The sequence below is a fragment of the Podarcis erhardii genome (genome assembly GCF_964252035.2).
Source record: "Podarcis erhardii genome assembly, chromosome: 4".
In the NCBI taxonomy this organism is placed as follows: Eukaryota; Metazoa; Chordata; class Lepidosauria; order Squamata; family Lacertidae; genus Podarcis; species Podarcis erhardii.
The window spans coordinates 61235055-61252331 of NC_138508.1; the positions used below are offsets into that span (position 1 = coordinate 61235055).

The 17277-nt window shown below is 45.1% G+C and overlaps 1 protein-coding gene across 2 annotated transcripts in view; it reads left to right on the forward strand.

Annotated features, from left to right (window-relative positions):
- The window catches only part of CFAP47 (cilia and flagella associated protein 47), a 193289-nt gene that overhangs the window by 664 nt on the left and 175348 nt on the right, over positions 1-17277 (forward strand). For both annotated transcript variants that reach the window (XM_081858847.1, XM_081858846.1), the window contains exons 2-9: positions 378-529; positions 2812-2927; positions 4182-4320; positions 4629-4857; positions 12361-12521; positions 13183-13319; positions 14578-14813; positions 16209-16401. In XM_081858847.1, coding sequence (XP_081714973.1) covers positions 378-529; positions 2812-2927; positions 4182-4320; positions 4629-4857; positions 12361-12521; positions 13183-13319; positions 14578-14813; positions 16209-16401 — 1363 coding nt within the window. The remainder of the gene's footprint in view (positions 1-377; positions 530-2811; positions 2928-4181; positions 4321-4628; positions 4858-12360; positions 12522-13182; positions 13320-14577; positions 14814-16208; positions 16402-17277) is intronic.

Sequence of the window (17277 nt, forward strand, 5' to 3'; positions counted from 1 at the left end):
TTGTTGCAAATAAATAAATAAATAAATAAAACAACAAAAAAAAAAACCCTCCGCAGGTTCGTAACAATGTAAAGCTTGGCAGATCAAATAGGCGTTAAATAAAACCAAACAAACTCAGAGGCAGAGCGTTTGCCACTGGAGAGTTACTGAATAGTGTTTTGAATCAAAGCCCATCACTTGTCAATCATGATAATAATAATAATTTTATTATTTATATGCCTCACCCCAATCTGACTGGGTTGCTCCAGCCTCTCTGGCGGCTTCCAGCAAAATATATTTCATGGATGGGCAATGAATATACTGTACTGTATGATCCTGCTGAAATCAAATGACAGTTGAATTGGAAATCGAATGGTTTATTTCTTCTTCTCTTGCAGTTCAAACTAATTGTGGAAAATCAAAAGAACTCTGTTGCTTCTGGGCTTCACATAACAGCCATTGTGGAATATCATCCTGATAAAGAGATAGACCTTCAGGACAGGTTACTCCTTCACATAGGAAAAAAGATAATTGAGATTCCTCTAATAGGGTATGGCATTTCAGCGTATTGCTCCACTAGTTAACTTCTGTTAAAACAAGGTGAAATTTCCTCCATATGATTATTGTGACTTAAAATTGTTATGTGTGAAGTGGCCTTAAGGGCCGATCTACATACTAATTGCTTGTAACCAATTAATGTCCATAGTTTGAAAAAAACAACAACAAATAGCTGTAGGTGTGTAAACAGGATGAAGACCATGATTCTGGCAAAAAATCCAACACTGCCCCCTGTACTCTGAGAGGAAAACTTAAACTGATGCCAATAGACATTTCTCTCTTAGCCCTAATAACAGCTTGCATGGGCTATTTATTTTATTAAAGTGATAATGCTCCAATTTTACTCTTTGTGACATAGTGTTGCCACTTGACTGATGTTTATTACTAGATTAGTGCTTTTTAACTTTTTAAATGATGTTACAAATGTCAAAGAGAACAACAACTACCAAACTTTTAGAAGACATCTGAAAGCAGCCCTGTTTAGGGATGCTTTTAATGTTTGATGTATTACTGTATTTTAATATTTGGTTGGAAGGTGCCCAGAGTGGCTGGGGAAGTCCAGTCAGATGGGTGGGGTATAAATAATAAATTATTATTATTAAATGCATTAATTAATAGCACAATCCAAACCAGTGTCCACCAACACGGGTTTGCATTGTAAGAGCCACCAACACATTTGCATTGCTCCCTTGGTTAGAACCAGAAAGTGGGAGGGGGCAAGCAAAAGTATGCTCTAGTCTATGCCACCTTGGAGCTGACTTAGTGATTGGGTCTGCTGCTGTCAAAGGGTGTTAGTGGAGCTGTCTTAGGATCCAGTAGGCCCTGTTTTGCCTCAGCCCCTCCCTGCCCCATAGTACTGTATTTTGGGGCTATAATTCACCTGCCCTCTCAGTGGAACAAGGAGCTCTGCACTGGTGGAGTGATGCTAGTATCACTCCATGAGCAGAAGCTAGTGATGCGGTTCTGGTCTGGGTGCAGGGAGTATATCAGGTATGATACTGACATCCTTCGGAATTATGCTACTGTTGCGGGAGTGGCCCTACCAGTTCAGTGATGAGTTTTGACCCAGGCTGCAGTACTATCAACCCTTTACTGTGCTGCTTTTTTAAAATTTATATCTGTATAATTTTTTTGTATTTTGTATTTGTACTATTTCATTTGTGTCCTGCTTTTCTTCCATGCTGGATCCGCCAAGCTGTGAAGATCTATCAAGCTCTAAAGGTCAAAACTAGCGCTTTGAATTGGGCCTAGAAATAAAGTAGGGCACCAGTGCTGTTAGCAAAGCACCACCATAATATGTTTCTAATTTTTAGTTCTAATTAGCAGACTAGCAGCTATATTCTTAACTAACTGCAGTTTTGAACTGTCTTCAGAGGCAGCTCCATGTATAATGCATCACAGTAGTATAAATGAAGTCATTAAAGTTGACCAGGTAGTTAAACATCCTATAGTATAAAGTGCTTTGGGCTATAAAGGAAACGTTCACCTCCAGAAGAAATGGTTCATGGAGCACCCTCAAGGTTTAACTCTGGACAGTTTGCTATACTTATTCATAGCTGCCACTAGATTTTTAATCTTTCCATTTTGTTTTGTTAGCTCTTTACCAAAATGTATTAAAACAGTGAGATTTAGGACTCAGTGATGTTTTGCTGCTAGGCTATATGATGGGCACATTCTATGCAAAATTAGTCATGATTTGTAATGTGAACTAATCCATGTTTACTTAGAAGTAAGTTCTACTGAGTCTCAGCAGTGCTTGTTTTCAGGCAAGTGCATATGGGATTTTCAGCCCAAATTATATTGTTCTTACTGTGATTTTATCTTTTTCTCTTACTTTCTTGTACTGAATGTCTGTTACAGCAGTCATCATGAGCTCATACAATATTGAAACTTTTATAGTGTTATAAAATTGTTGGGGTATTCCAGTGTACTCATTGTATATTAAATTGTGATCAGTGTTTTTTCTTAAGCGTAAGTAGACCAGATCCATTTTAAGAATTTATAATTTGATGAAACAAAGATGTTCAAGCTAATTAAAAATATAGTTGCAGCTCAATGTGATTAAATTGTCCTTAAGTTCCAATAATTAAGAAAGCAAAATGACATTTTAATAAACCTCTTATGTTTGCTGATGTTGCTGCTAAATTAGATTACATAATTAAATTCTCTGTGTGTTGAAAATGGGAGGAAAGCTTTCTTTCCTAAAGCATCTTTAAAAAATGCAGCCAACAAAGTAATGTCAGAAAGCCAATTAAAAGTGCAATTGTTTTCCAGATTAATCCCATGCTGCTGCCTAGAAATTGAACCTGAGATAGATTTTGGCACAGCGATTGCAAACAGTAACGTAATTAATAAAAATCTAAAAATTACTAACTATGGATCATCTCCAGGTAAATATTTTCTGTGTAGCAAATTATACCAGATTCCTTTTCTGTTAACATGGTATATTGATGGGTTTCCTAACTACAGTATACAGTGGTACCTCGGGTTACATACGCTTCAAGTTACAGACTCTGCTAACCTAGAAATAGTACCTCGGGATAAGAACTTTGTTTCAGGATGAGAATAGAAATTGCGTAGCGGCGGTGCAGCAGCAGTGGGAGGCCCCATTAGCTAAAGTGGTGCTTTAGCTTAAGAACAGTTTCAGGTTAAGAACAGATCTCCAGAATGAATTAAGTACGTAACCAGAGGTACCACTGTATAATGAAATATTCATTTTTGTCTCACAGTTCTTAGACACGTCAAACTAGGGTTATCAACTTCTGGGAAAGCTACCGCCCTAGATGGTGTCACATTTTGGTAGACAAAGGTAGCAAAACGGTTTTTCTCTCCTTCCTCATTTTCCATAAATTTTTAAAATTTTGGGAGCATGTCATTGTATTTTGGGATAGCGAAGACAGAGAAATAGGTATGTGTGCATACATCACTGGGCAGAATTCAAGTTGCTGCTTCCACATGCCATGCTTGTGATTTGACTTGCAGTCTGTGGCTAAGGGTGCAATCCAAGCCTACTGTGGTGGTTCTGTGGAGCTCTTGCCACCTTCACAGCCCTGCCATTCACAGTGCAGAAAGTGAAGGGCAATATGACTGGGCCTGGTCTTTGCACCAGCTCTAGGCAAGCACAGTGATCAGGTCTGGTTTGAGATCTATGTCTTCTGGCAACAGCTGTAAAACTGACTTAGGATTCCTCTGAATGCCCTGTTTTGGGGGTTTCTGCTGGGGTCAGCTGGTGGGGATCCCACCAATGGACTTACTTTCAGCATGTTAGGCAGATGAATTTTTTTGGGGGGGGAAATAAAGAAAAAAAATTATTCCCCCCCCCAGGTGCGGGGCTGGGGCGGGGGAAGCCTGAGCTTTCCCCGACCCCAGCCCCCAGAACAGGCAGCTCTCCGCAAGCCTTGGGAGACCGGCGCGACTTCCCGCCAGGCTCCCACGGCTTGCAGATATTTGCCTGAAGCCCAAACCAGGTGGGCCTCCCCGCTGTCCCTGGAGCTTGTGGGGCTGGCGGCGGGGAGAAGCGCGCTGCTATGTGAAGATAGGTGTGGAAGTAAAGTGCATCTCTGCCCACATTTTGTGCTACCATTATCAGAGTGGAAATAGTTAATTTTACATGCAATGCACAATATTGCTTATATATTTTGTAGGTACATTTGCTATAAAATACAAAGGAAATGTCTCCATTTTGATATCACCAACCAGTGGAGTGGTGGAACCCCGATCAGAACAGTTGATTAATATGGAGATTTGTACAGATGTACCCAGAACAATTAATGAGACAGCCATGTAAGTTGCAGTCTTCCTTCTGCTCAGAATGTTGTGTGACACTGATGCCACTGTCTACTCTGACAGGAAGCACTGAAGCTGTAAATATGTTTAATATATTAGTGACATAGGCAGGTTCCACCATTAGTTCTCCCAGCTTGGAATGGTAGAAATAGGCAGCTTCTATAAGTTTCAACTGTAGATATGTGTGTTGTACAAATGCTCTAGTAAAATAGTGAGTTCATAAGATTAATGCACTATTGTAACACAGTTCTTATCTGTTCATATTTTTCCCTTTTGTTCCTTCTTACCTGTTGTTTACTCAAAAGTGTGAAATTGCAGGGACGGCCCAAAGCTCAGATAATCATCAAAGCCAATATAGTGGAGCAAATTCTTGAGCTTTTGGGTGTGCCGCCATCAAACAAAATAAAATGTGTCAATTTTGGATGTGTCTATTTTGGAACTACCAAGACTGAAGAAGTTCTTCTTCATAATAAAAGCCCAGAGCCCATGGATTGGGTGGCAATCCTGCAAGACAATGCTGTTGGTGGAGAGATGGTAAGGAAACCTTTTTTGAATTTTTTTAAAAAGCTTTTCAAATGTAAGGAAACCTGATGACTTTACTCCTGCTTTTCTGTCTGTTTTTCAGCAGGGTTTCCCTTCCATAGTTGTAGTCTTGTAGAAGAGAGTTTTTCTTTTGGTCAATATTGTGTGTTTTTCTTGTCTATATGTATCTCTTCCAACTGTGCGGGTGGAAGGATACAAAGAGCATTGAGGTCAGCATGTGGGAGTGTTTAAGCCAGGTCTCACAGGGAAGAAGATGGAAGGGGATGGAAGTAACAGAAGAAAAACATAGAAGCAGAGAAACCAGGGCGCTCTGGAGGATAAGGAGAGATTCATGAGCGAAGAAGAAGAAGTAGGTAGAGGGAAAAGACGTGCCTCAGTTTCTCAGAAGAAGGAGAAAGAGGAATAGGACAGAAGGGTCTGGGGCTGCCATCCCTAGTGGCTCGACAGAAAGAGAGAAGGGTGAAAAAGCTAGCAGAAAAGGAAACTACAAGGGGCATCAACAGAAGAACTGTATAAGGAAAGGTGGGGTCAGGTGGAATATACATTATGAGAGACTGAGGAAGAAGGGAGTATATAGCAAAAAGAGAGTGGAGTCCTGGGATGCAAGATGGCAGTGGAATTCTTTGAGTAACTTTCCCACTACGGACAAGAGACCACCTGGGGTTCTGTAGACACCTAATACCAAGGGCAGGGATAGAACTGACACCAGCTCTCACAGCATTGTGTCACACTGTAGTATGAATAACAAGAAGAATGTGCATTGCAAATGTGTGCCATCTCTGAAAGGTGGGTAAATAGTAGTAGTAGTATACCATCTCATCCTTATGTGCCCAACTGATGACTGTGCTGTGCAGGAGAGGGCCTCTTGAAGATGTAATCTCATCAAAAGGGTTATTCTATACAATGTTAGTATTAGGTGTGGTGGCACCTACCCTCTGGAACACCTGCCACTTACCATTTCTGTTATCTTTTTGGTGTCTATTGAAGACCTACTTTCCTTCTAAAGCCTTTTAAGTGGATATTTTTATTCTTATCTGTATTGGACTTGACATGGTTTCCAATATGTGTGTTTATTGTTAAATAGCTTCAGGCTGCTTTATGGGAAGTGATCATTAAGTTGAAAGAAAGAAAGAATAAATAAAACACTTGTGTGTGGAAAAATACAGCACTGCATTTGGGCCTAATGTTGTGATAGAACCAAACCCTTTCCATTACCCTTACTCTGTGTGGCTTGGCCTCTGTCAACAAGGCCTGTGTTCACACTCCTGTTTACTGTGCGCTTACTGTGTTTCCTGTGTTGGACTTTTCATTGATGTTCATGTGATGTCATCTAAAATGGACATATATTGTTAAGTTGTGGGTTGACATAGCCGACGACACAGCGATTTCTCCAACTAGCTCTTTATTTCGTAAGCTGGAATAGAACTGACTGCAAACAGCTCAGCCGGCCTGCTTTTATAGGCAGCCGGCTGTCAACATTGTAACAACAACAGCCCAGAGTTCCCGCCTAAAATAAATGACGCGGACCTGAGGGAAAACTATCTACAGACCTGAGTGAAAACTATATACAGTATCCCCCCTGCTGGCCCAGGGTGAAACTTCACTACATAACACCCCTCCCCACCGAGATAAGGCGTTAGTTACAATCGTAATGGTTTCCTTATATACAGCACTACGCGTAATGGTTCAATTAGGCACAAAAGCATATTGGTTACATTTCCCATACTTAGACCAACAGTGATACATGTCCAACAACATAGTCCTTTAAATAAGTTGGGCGCTTGGGAACTCTGCCAGACCGCCGGGGACTGGTAGCCAAGTCCGGAGGGCCACACAGTTCTTGCTGAGGCTGTGGTGCGACCCTAGGTGGCGTTGGAACCAACTCCCCTGGATCCGCTGCTGTGGGTGGAGCCTCCGCAAGTGGAGTGGTCTGAGTCTGTGGTAAGTCTGGCAGACCCTCTGAAGCGGCTTGGTTCGGCTCCACGCTGGCAGTTTGCGAGGGAGGTGTAGGTGGGGCCTCGCCATCTGTACGTGTCTCTTCTGGAGCCGCAAGCGCAGTTGGGGGCACCTCGGTAGTGTCCAAGTCCCCAACCCTGCGCCTAAGCTGGTCTATGTGCCGTCGCCACAAGCGTCCGTCTTCGAGTGCCACCTGGTACGAGCGAGGTCCAGTGACTCCCACTACTGTGGCTGGCACCCAAGGAATGTCCCCCACATAGTTCCGGGCAAAGACCTGGTTTCCTGGGACAAATGACCGTGGCGCGTTGGCACAGCCTGGGGGTTCAGCCAGGGCAAAGTCCGGGTGTAGCCGGTCGAGCGGTGACCTGAGGCGGCGGCCCATAAGCAGTTCAGCAGGACTCCTCCCTGTGGCCGCATGAGGGGTGATGTGTTGCACGAACAAGTATTCGGCGACCCGCTCATGCCAGTCTCCCCGGTCCAGGCGCGCCAGTGCCTCTTTTGCCGAGCGCACCATTCTTTCCGCTTGCCCGTTGCTGGATGGATGAAAGGGTGCCGTTAGGGCATGGCGGATGCCCAGTCCCAAAAGATACCGCTCAAACGTGCCTGACGTGAACTGTGGTCCGTTGTCAGAGACAAGGACATCAGGACACCCATGCGTTGCAAACAGGCCTCGCAGCACCCGGATGACAGCTTCGGTAGTGGTGGAGGGCATCAGGGCGACCTCCAGCCATTTGGAATAGGCGTCCACCACTACCATAAAGGTCCGGCCGTGAAAGGGGCCAGCCAGATCAATGTGCACCCTCGACCAGGGTGTCTTTGGCGTCTCCCAGGTGTGTCCCTTAGCTGCCGGTGGTGCAGGCCTCGACTCTTGGCACGCTTGACAGGCGGACACCCAGGCAGTGATGGCATCGTCCATATTAGGCCACCAGACGTAACACCGAGCCAACGCCTTCATTTTGACAATTCCCGGGTGGCCAACGTGCAGAGCCTCCAGGACGCGCTGACGGAGTCCCTGGGGAATCACGACGCGGTCTCCCCACAGCAGACAGCCGCGATGAGCTGAGAGTTCATGTTGTCTGGTTGCGAAGGGCTGGAACTCCGATGCAAAAGGCCCTTGTGGCCACCCCCTCCACACCCAGTTGAGCACCCGGCTGATGGTGCGATCCTGGGCAGACGCGGAGGCCACAGTGGCAGCTGATACAGGCGCTGCCGGAAGATCCTCAATCAGAAGGAGCGATGAAGCTGGAGCCGGGTCTTCCACAAATGCTGGAAGAGGGCAACGGCTGAGGGCGTCGGCATGGCCCATCGATTTCCCCGGGCGATGGATGAGCCGGTAGTGGTACGCAGCCAGGAAAACAGTCCATCGCAGCATGCGTGGCGAGAGGACCGGTGGAGTTGGACGATCACCGGCGAGGAGGCCCAGGAGTGGCTTGTGGTCAGTGATGAGGTCAAAAGTCCTGCCATAGAGGTATTCATGGAACCTCTTCACTCCAGCCACAAGTGCCAATGCCTCCTTGTCGAGCTGGCTGTAATTCCGTTCCGTCAGAGATAGTGTCCTGGAAAAGTAGGCGAGCGGTGCTTCTCTTCCATCTGGAAAACGGTGACTAAGGACAGCACCGATGCCAAAAGGTGAGGCGTCGCAGGCAAGGACCAGCGGCCTGGATTCACTGTACTGTACCAGCACACTGTCTGATGAAAGGAGAGCCTTAACCGCGTTGAAGGCCGCCGTCTCCCGATGACCCCAGGCCCAAGGCGTCTTTGTACTAAGGAGTCGGTGAAGAGGCTCAGCCACTGTGGCTTTGTGGGGCAGGAACATGTTATAAAAGTTCAGCAGCCCCAGGAATGCCTGCAACTCCGTCTTGTTCTTTGGGGTGGGGGCCTGCTGGATAGCGCGGATCTTGGATGTGGTCGGGTGAAGGCCGGAGGCATCGATAAGATAGCCCAGGAACTCTACCTGTGGAACGGCGATCTGGCACTTCTCCCTCTTTACCTTGAGCCCGGCCTCTTGGAACCTGGTCAGCACGGCACGGAGGCGCTCGAACAGCTGCTGGTGTGAGTCTGCAGACACCAAGACGTCATCAAAATATGGTACCACGCCCGGAAGCCCTTGCAGGAGACGCTCCATAAGGCTTTGGAAGATGCCAGGAGCCACACTCACCCCGAACTGCAACCGGCGGCAACGGAATGCCCCCCGGTGGGTGACGATCGTCTGGGCTTCAGCAGTGGCATCATCGACTGGCAGTTGTTGATAGGCTTGGGCAAGGTCCAGCTTAGCGAAGACCTTACCCTCACCCAGAGAATGCAGCAGGTGTTGGACAACAGGAACCGGATAAGCGTGCTGCTGAAGTGCCTTGTTGATCGTGCACTTGTAGTCAGCGCAGATTCTCACCGACCCATCTGGCTTGACAGGCGTGACGATGGGGGTTTCCCACTTGGCGTGGTCAACCGGCTCCAAAACTCCTTGGGCGATCAGTTTGTCCAGTTGTTCGTCCACCTTAGCCTTGAGAGCAAAGGGAACCCGGCGTGGCTTTAGCTTGATGGGGGCGACTTGTGGATCAAGGCTAAAGGAGATGGGCGTACCTGTATATTGCCCCAAGGTGCCGTCAAAAACCTCGGCAAAGTCTTTGACCAGACCCTCAGTCTCTGCGTTAGAGATGCAGTTGATGCCGGTGACTTCCAGGCCGAGGGCATCAAACCAGTCTAGCCCTAGGAGGCTTGGCCGCTGACCTTCGACCACCACCAACCGGAGCAGGCCCGAAAAATCCTTGAAGGCAATCCGGAACCGGCCAACGCCTACCACGGGAATGTCGTTTCCCTGGTAGTCTCTCAGGTGTACGCGGTGAGAGTCGAGTTGCCTTTTGGACACTCTGGGTACCAGTCTTTTGATGGTGCTCCACGACACGATGGACAGGGCAGACCCGGTGTCGATCTCCATGTCACATGGAGCTCCTTCAATGAGCACCGTGACGTTCAGCTTGCGTCGCGTAGGCGAGTCGGTTTGGCCAATCGTGGTTCCAGACGGGCAGCGGCAGTTGGTGAGAGCGAAACAACTTTCCTTGGCAGACTGGAGTGAAGGCTTGGACTTGCGAGTCGATGAAGGGGGGGTGTCAGACGGAGCCGATCGGCAGACCTTAGCGATGTGGCCCCTTCTGGAACACTTCCTACAGATGGCGTCTCTGAATCGACACTTGGCACGGGAATGGTTGCCTCCGCAGCCAGCACATTCCGGTTGGCCCTTGGACTTCTGTTGGAAATTCCTGTGCTCCCGCTTTGTCTGGTGCACGTCATCGCCTTCACAGGAGGATGCCTCATCACTGCTGGCCTCTTCATGATGCACCGGAACTGGCTCCCTAGCAAGACGCGGGCTGCTGCACTTGCGGATCTCCTGGGCGGAGCGTTCAGCAGCTTCTGAGGCCACAGCCTCCTCAATGGCTTTCTGCAGCGTGAGGTCTGGCTTGGCGAGGAGACGCCGTTGCAGATGGATGTCCCGGACCCCGCAGACGATTCGATCCATCAGGGCATCGTCTAAGTCTCGGAACTCACAGTGCATTGCAGCCTGTCGCAGGGCGGTGGTGTAGTTGTTGATTGACTCCCCCTCTGCCTGGTTCCGGTGGTAGAACGCATGGCGGGCAGCAATCTTGGACGGCTTTGGTGCGTAGTGGTTGCGGAGCTTCTCTTGGATCGTGTCCCATGGTGTTGCCTGGACTGCTTCGGGCGCAACCAATGCTCGGGCCGTCTCAAACACCTCAGGCCCACAGAGGCTGAGGAATAGGCCCCGCTTACGATCCTTTGATACTGCTGTCAGCTCGTTGGCTTGGAGGTAGCAGTCGAACCGAGCGAGGTAGGAATCCCATGATTCAGAGGCTGGCACAAACGGCGGTAGAGGCACAAGTGAAGCCATGATTCCGATGCTGGCGTGAAGGGCGATGGATGGAACACAGTGCTCTAGCCAGAACAGTCAGCTCTGAATTGGTTCTGTCCAGTGATTTCGCTCAGTGATTTCGCTCTGTGATTCAGCTCAGTGATTCAGCTCAGTTCAGAGGCTGGCCGCATCTGGCTGTGCTCTGATGTCCATCCATCCCATCCTCGTCGCCAGTGTTAAGTTGTGGGTTGACATAGCCGACGACACAGCGATTTCTCCAACTAGCTCTTTATTTCGTAAGCTGGAATAGAACTGACTGCAAACAGCTCAGCCGGCCTGCTTTTATAGGCAGCCGGCTGTCAACATTGTAACAACAACAGCCCAGAGTTCCCGCCTAAAATAACTGACGCGGACCTGAGGGAAAACTATCTACAGACCTGAGTGAAAACTATATACAGTATCCCCCCTGCTGGCCCAGGGTGAAACTTCACTACATAACATATATTCTGTACTTTGTTATTACTATTTGATGTGTTGTTTCTCAACATGTGTGTAGGAGAACCAGTGTGGTGTAGTGGTTAGTGTTGGACTAGAACCTGGGAGATCAAAGTTTTGTGGGGATTAAATGAGGACAGGGAGAACCTTGTATGCCACCTTGAGCTCTCTAGAGAAAAAGGTGGGATAGAAATGCAACAAATAAGTAATAAATAAATAAACCAGCTTCACACCAATTGGGGTCCTTAAGTCACTCCTAATTTATCTCCAACCAAAGTGTGAACACCTTTGCATAGGATAAAGGCATCCCTGCCTGTCAACACCCCCTGGTGAAATAAAATGAAGTCTGCTGCTGTGAACAGCTAAGGGGAAAAGAGCTATGAAAGGTACCAGAGAAAAAACAATTTTACTGCACTCTAAGGAAATCAGCCCTGAGTGCTCACTGGAAGGACAGATCGTGAAGCTGAGGCTCCAATACTTTGGCCACCTCATGAGAAGAGAAGACTCCCTGGAAAAGACCCTGATGTTGGGAAAGATGGAGGGCTCAAGGAGAAGGGGACGGCAGAGGACGAGATGGTTGGACAGTGTTCTTGAAGCTACTAGCATGAGTTTGACCAAACTGTGGGAGGCAGTGGAAGACAGGAGTGCCTGTCGTGTTCTGGTCCATGGGGTCACAAAGAGTCGGACACGACTAAACGACAACAACAAGGCAGCATTGTGAATACACCAAAAGACTCCATGGGGAAATTCTAATGCATCTTTTTGTGTAAGCACAAACTGCATCCTCTCAGGGTTCCTGCAGTGTAAGGGCCTTCCAACCCCACATACTCCACCTGTCAGAAAGATGCATATTTGCTAGGGCATAATAATTCTGTAGAAAGTTCTTACTTTTTTTTTTTTAAAAAAGCTATATTATACCAGTTATGTCTAATAAATACAAACAAGGAGTGATCTAGTGCTAGGGACAAGTCTCTTTCAAATAATGGCAGTTTTTCCTTGCCACTCTTTCAGTATTAGACTGTGATATTTTATTTTTATTGCTTTTCTATATAATGCAATCTAGGCTTATTCAATATGCATAATGTTTTTCTGCTTTTTTTTTTTGTCTGAAAAGACCAGCATTAACAACTGAGAAAACTGAGTGGCTTTTAATATATTTTATACCTCACTTTGTCTTACAGGGCACAGATATTCAGAAGAGTACCAATGCTGTTTTAAGAGATTTACATTACACTGATGGAAAAGCAGAACAAGATGTTTCCACTCTGATTGCCTGCATTCCCAATGAAGGAACACTACAGCCTGATCAGAAAATGATGATCTCTATTTGTTTTAGCCCAAAGTAAGCATGGAATGTGAACTTAATGATATTATTTATTAAATTTGTATACCACCCCATACCTTTAGATCTCAGGGCAGTACACAACAATATATAAAAATATATATGATACGTGTGTGTGTGTGTGTGTGGGAAAGGTTTCTGTTTTCAAAGAAAATGGGTATGAATGCCCTCTTTTAGCTGCAGTGGATGACAGGAAAGGGTATACCCTGTCTGGAGACCAATCACTTCTTGTCTCAGTTGCCTAGCTGAGGCCAGAGGAGAAATTGGGGGGGAAAGTGTAATACAAGAGGTGCAGTTGGAATTATTGGAGGATATGCAGGCTCAGGGGTTGTGACAGCAGCAACTAGGCTGAATGGGCAGGGGGGTGGTATCAATTCACATGGAGTGTTATGAAAAGAGTAGTATATGATTTGGAAGTTGGTACATAGGGAACATTCTTAGCATAGTGACAAGTGAGAAGTCAAGAACCAAGTATTTATTATCCTGCACAGTCAGTGAGGTAATGACCCTGTAGAAACACCCCATTAATTAGTGTTGCTATATTGATGTTGCATAAGAAACCTTAATTGCTTTAATTTTTCTGTTTAAACTTGTTAAGACATTAACAGCATATATTCTCCCTCCCTGCTTAGAAACATAAATGTAATTGTGAATTTTTCAGAATGGTGAAAAGGGACAGGGGGGACCTTGGCAAAACTCCACCAAGGCAAGATTATGCTCTCTTTCTGAAATTTGAAGCTATAGGAAGCAAAAACGACTTCTTGGAAGCAGTGGCTGGTGGTGACAGACCTACAGATGGTATGGCATTTATAAATACTGAATAAATGGAATGGGATTAGAACTGTACTTTTCCCTCTATAAATTTCCAGGAAGGGTAATGGGCTTTGCATAAAATAATCTATAATTTGAATACCTAAGTTAATTGGAAAACTCCCACCTCTGTATGTAATAGGAAGGTGTGAATTACATACCTTGTTGCTTGCTTTAGGTGGCAAGAGTGAAGCAACAGCAAATTAGTGCCCTGGTCCACCACTCACTCCATTCTTGGGCTGGTTGGCTCCCTGAAGAGGCAAGGCTTTCCACCTCTACCTCTTCCCTGCCTGAGCCTCACTCAGACAAAGGGCCAAGGACGTCCTTCCTCAGAGCAAGACATTTTGGGAAAGATGTCCAAGACAGTGTGCCTGTGCCTCTGCTATGTTTTGCTGTGATAAAGGCCAGCTCACCAAAAATGTTTCACTCCGAGAAAGGATCCCCTTGGCATTTTCTGAGAGTAAGGCTTGGGTAGGGGTGAGGCAGAATCTCTGTGCACAGGTTGAATCATTCAGGGTCTCGGCACCTTCTGTAGCCTGCATGTCAGGGATCAGGCATTCCTTGCTATCTTTCCTCCTTTGATGACTTCTTAGGGATGACTGAGAGAGCCCAATTAATTCTGTGCTGGCTGCAGAAGGTGTAGTGGCTGCTAGCTACCAGCATGCAGTAATGACATCATACATTATTCTTACCATGTAAGGACTTCTGGTTAAGTTTAGTATGACAAGGCAGACCTCCTGAACCTGATAGGTTTTCCACTTCCTTACTTCAGTGCCACTGATTTCTGGCTGAAGGGCTGGTTATCCTGCAGGAATCTGATTCATACGTTTGGCATCTGTAATAGTATGTGGAATTTCCCCAGGTGCGGCTGCCCACAACAAATACACTTTTCTATCCTGGATACTCATCAAATTTTGAGCCCATGTATGTTCAGAAAGCAATGACTTTTGGAAGCTAGGCATGTGCTGTTAGTGGCTGGGGTTTTATGATGATTTTGTGCCATCTTTTTAAAAAAGTAATCTGATTACAATTGGGCATTTTATGTGCATTTATCATACAATGTGTCTTGCCCCAAATTTCAGGAGGCCGGAAACTGTACATTGATACATGTATGACTTAATCATACAAAACGGGGGCAAATTATATGAAGACAGTCTTTCATTATGTATAAGTAAATTAGTTGCTATATTGTCTGTCTTTCTGCTGTAAATGACAGCATATCCTTTTATCTCAATGTTTTTTACAGAGAAGAATCGTCATCAGGTTGAGTTGGGTTTGATAGGCTCAGGGCTTCCAGTCATTCTGACATTCAAACCAGGACCAGTTGTTAATTTTGTGGAGTGTTACATGGGTGAACATACAGATATTGTTTGCACGCTCAAAAATGAATGCGATATTCTTCCAGTATCATTTGCTTTTCGTAAGATTGCACATTATAATATTTATCCTGAAAAGGGAAAAGTAAAAGCAAAGTCTACTCAGGTACTGTCTTTGTATTTTTCTTTCATCTTACACAGCATTTATGTAGTTAACTTTCAAAGTGCTTTATATTGTGAAGTGTTGCATAGTAAAATAACATAAATTTAAGTTGCTGCTAAAGCAGTATTACTGTAATGATGGCATGCATGAATGATTGTTACTTAAAATAAAACAAAAAAAATAGAGCTTTCTTTTAAAGTATTTATTTACTAAATTTATATACCACCCTTCATCCAAAGAGCTCAGGGCGGTTCACAAGATAAAAATACAAGATAAAAGCGCAAATAAATAGAACAAAAACAAGACAAGAACCCCCCCCCAAGCAGATTTAAAAAGCTGTAGAATATTAATCAGCCAAAGGCCTAGTTGAAGCAGAACATTTTCGCCTGGCGCCTAAAGATGTGTAATGACACTCCCTTGTCATTGAGAGATTTTTTCTGAGATGCATGAAATTTTACTCCTTTTTGCTTCTGTCTTCCTGCTTCAAAGCAGTTACAAAATTGTTGCTTTATCCATCTCTTATCCACAAGAAGCACCTTTTACTCTTACGTACATAGATGGGAAACATTCTCCTCTCTCTGGCTAAAGCTAACTATCATAACCACCTTCTTTCAACCCATCCATTCATCCATAACCCTCCATGAGTATATAATGAGAATGCACCTGTTACAACATTTTACTCTATTCTATTAGCAGTCATTACCCTTCTTCCTTACATTGGTTACCAGTCAAAACTCCACATCAACTTCAAGCTTCTCTTCCTTATTTCTAAAGCCACACATATCTGGTTGCATCTTCCCTTATTTCCTCTTCCTCTTCTATTTTGTCTACATACCGGTAATCTGCTGCCAAACTCCACTCCTATCTTGATGCCTTCTTCTCTGTATTCTTTATCTTCAAAATATCATGTTCTTGGCCTTTTGTGAGAACCTTCCTTTTCTGAATCCTTTTACTGAGCCATCTTAGCAACACACACAAATTTTCTCACTGCCACCTGAGCCTCTCTTGTCCTTCTGCTCTTTGGCAACCATTGGCCTCTGTTTCCTCAACTTCCCTCTCCCAGGCCTCTACACATCTATTCAGATGCAAATCCTGTCAAGTTCAGCGGGCTTATTCCTGGGTAAATGGTTACAGAATTGTAGTCTTCAAGTACATTGTAAGGAACCATGCTTCCTGTATAATGTATGAAGCAGTCAACAGACTGTGAAGCCTAAGTAGTTGGATAGGGATGTTTAAGAGAATTTTACTACTTAAAGTTCAAGAAATGAAAACTATTTATTTGAATGGTGGGAATTTAACATCCTGGTGGTTTGTTTGTTTTTTAAAGAAACAATGAGTGAGCATGATGTAACATTTTAAAATGCCTAAAGGTCTGTGTTTATTTATTTTTGTCTTTAGGATATTTTATTTTCATTTATTCCACGTCACGTAGGAACCTTCACAGCGAAGCAGGTGATAGATATCATTGGTCCAGTGGCAAAAAAAGATGGCTTACCAGCACTGAAGTTCAAACCTTTCCATCAGTTATACTTAATTTTTTCTGGTGTGTGCAACTCTGTAACCAATAAAGTGGTTCTGAAACCCAACCTTGGTAAGTTAGTAAGAAAAAGGGGCTACAATTTTAACGTGTTCGAAATTACATTTCTGTCAGTTCTTTTGTGGGATAATTCAGACAAATGGTAGACAGAGGCTGAAATGTTAGAATTGGTATTTGGTAACTTTGGCATGGTAATTGGTTCAAATGCTCTGATAATTAATTGGTGAAGTAGCAAGTTAGTCACATTTCATCCCGTGGCTGGGTGAGCAGCCTCCTGCATGCCCTGAAAATGAATTGGGCCCCCTTGAGTGTTCCTGTGGAAACTCAAAGCTTCTTGAGAGGAGCTGATGTTTGATTAGTCTCCACCTGTGGATCTAACTCTTCACCCATCTGCCTGCCCATCAGCACATTACAGCTGCCCCATGTGAAGAAGTGACCTTGAAGGTCAGGACAAACTCTTTTCTTGAGCTTGAATGGAAGCTTTTAAAGAGCAGTTTGAGAGTTCTGTCAGGTAACTCATACCTGTTGTATTCAGAATGTGTGTGGTCTTCTTTGATCCCTGCCATTCCATTGCCCTCTTTCACATGTAATACTAAGCCAAACCATGGATTAACACAGGTATGAGGTATGAGGAAACTGCAGCTGCCAAACTACAACTCAAATCCTTCTTGGCCATCGGCCAGGGCTGAAGGGAGTTGTACTTCAGGAGTCCCTAGAGGGCCAAAAGTTCCCCACACTGACTTTGGATGAATGAGCAAATGTGCACACTTTGGGAGATATCACTTTGCTCCTCCCTGGTAATTTTGCTGATGTGCTCTGCGATTGCCTCAGGTGGCACATGCTGGGATGTAGCTTGTCAGTTCCTCCAATTTTTCTTTGTTGGGTGATAGAGCTGTGTATCCTTCCTGCCCTGCTCTGTACTCATAAGCT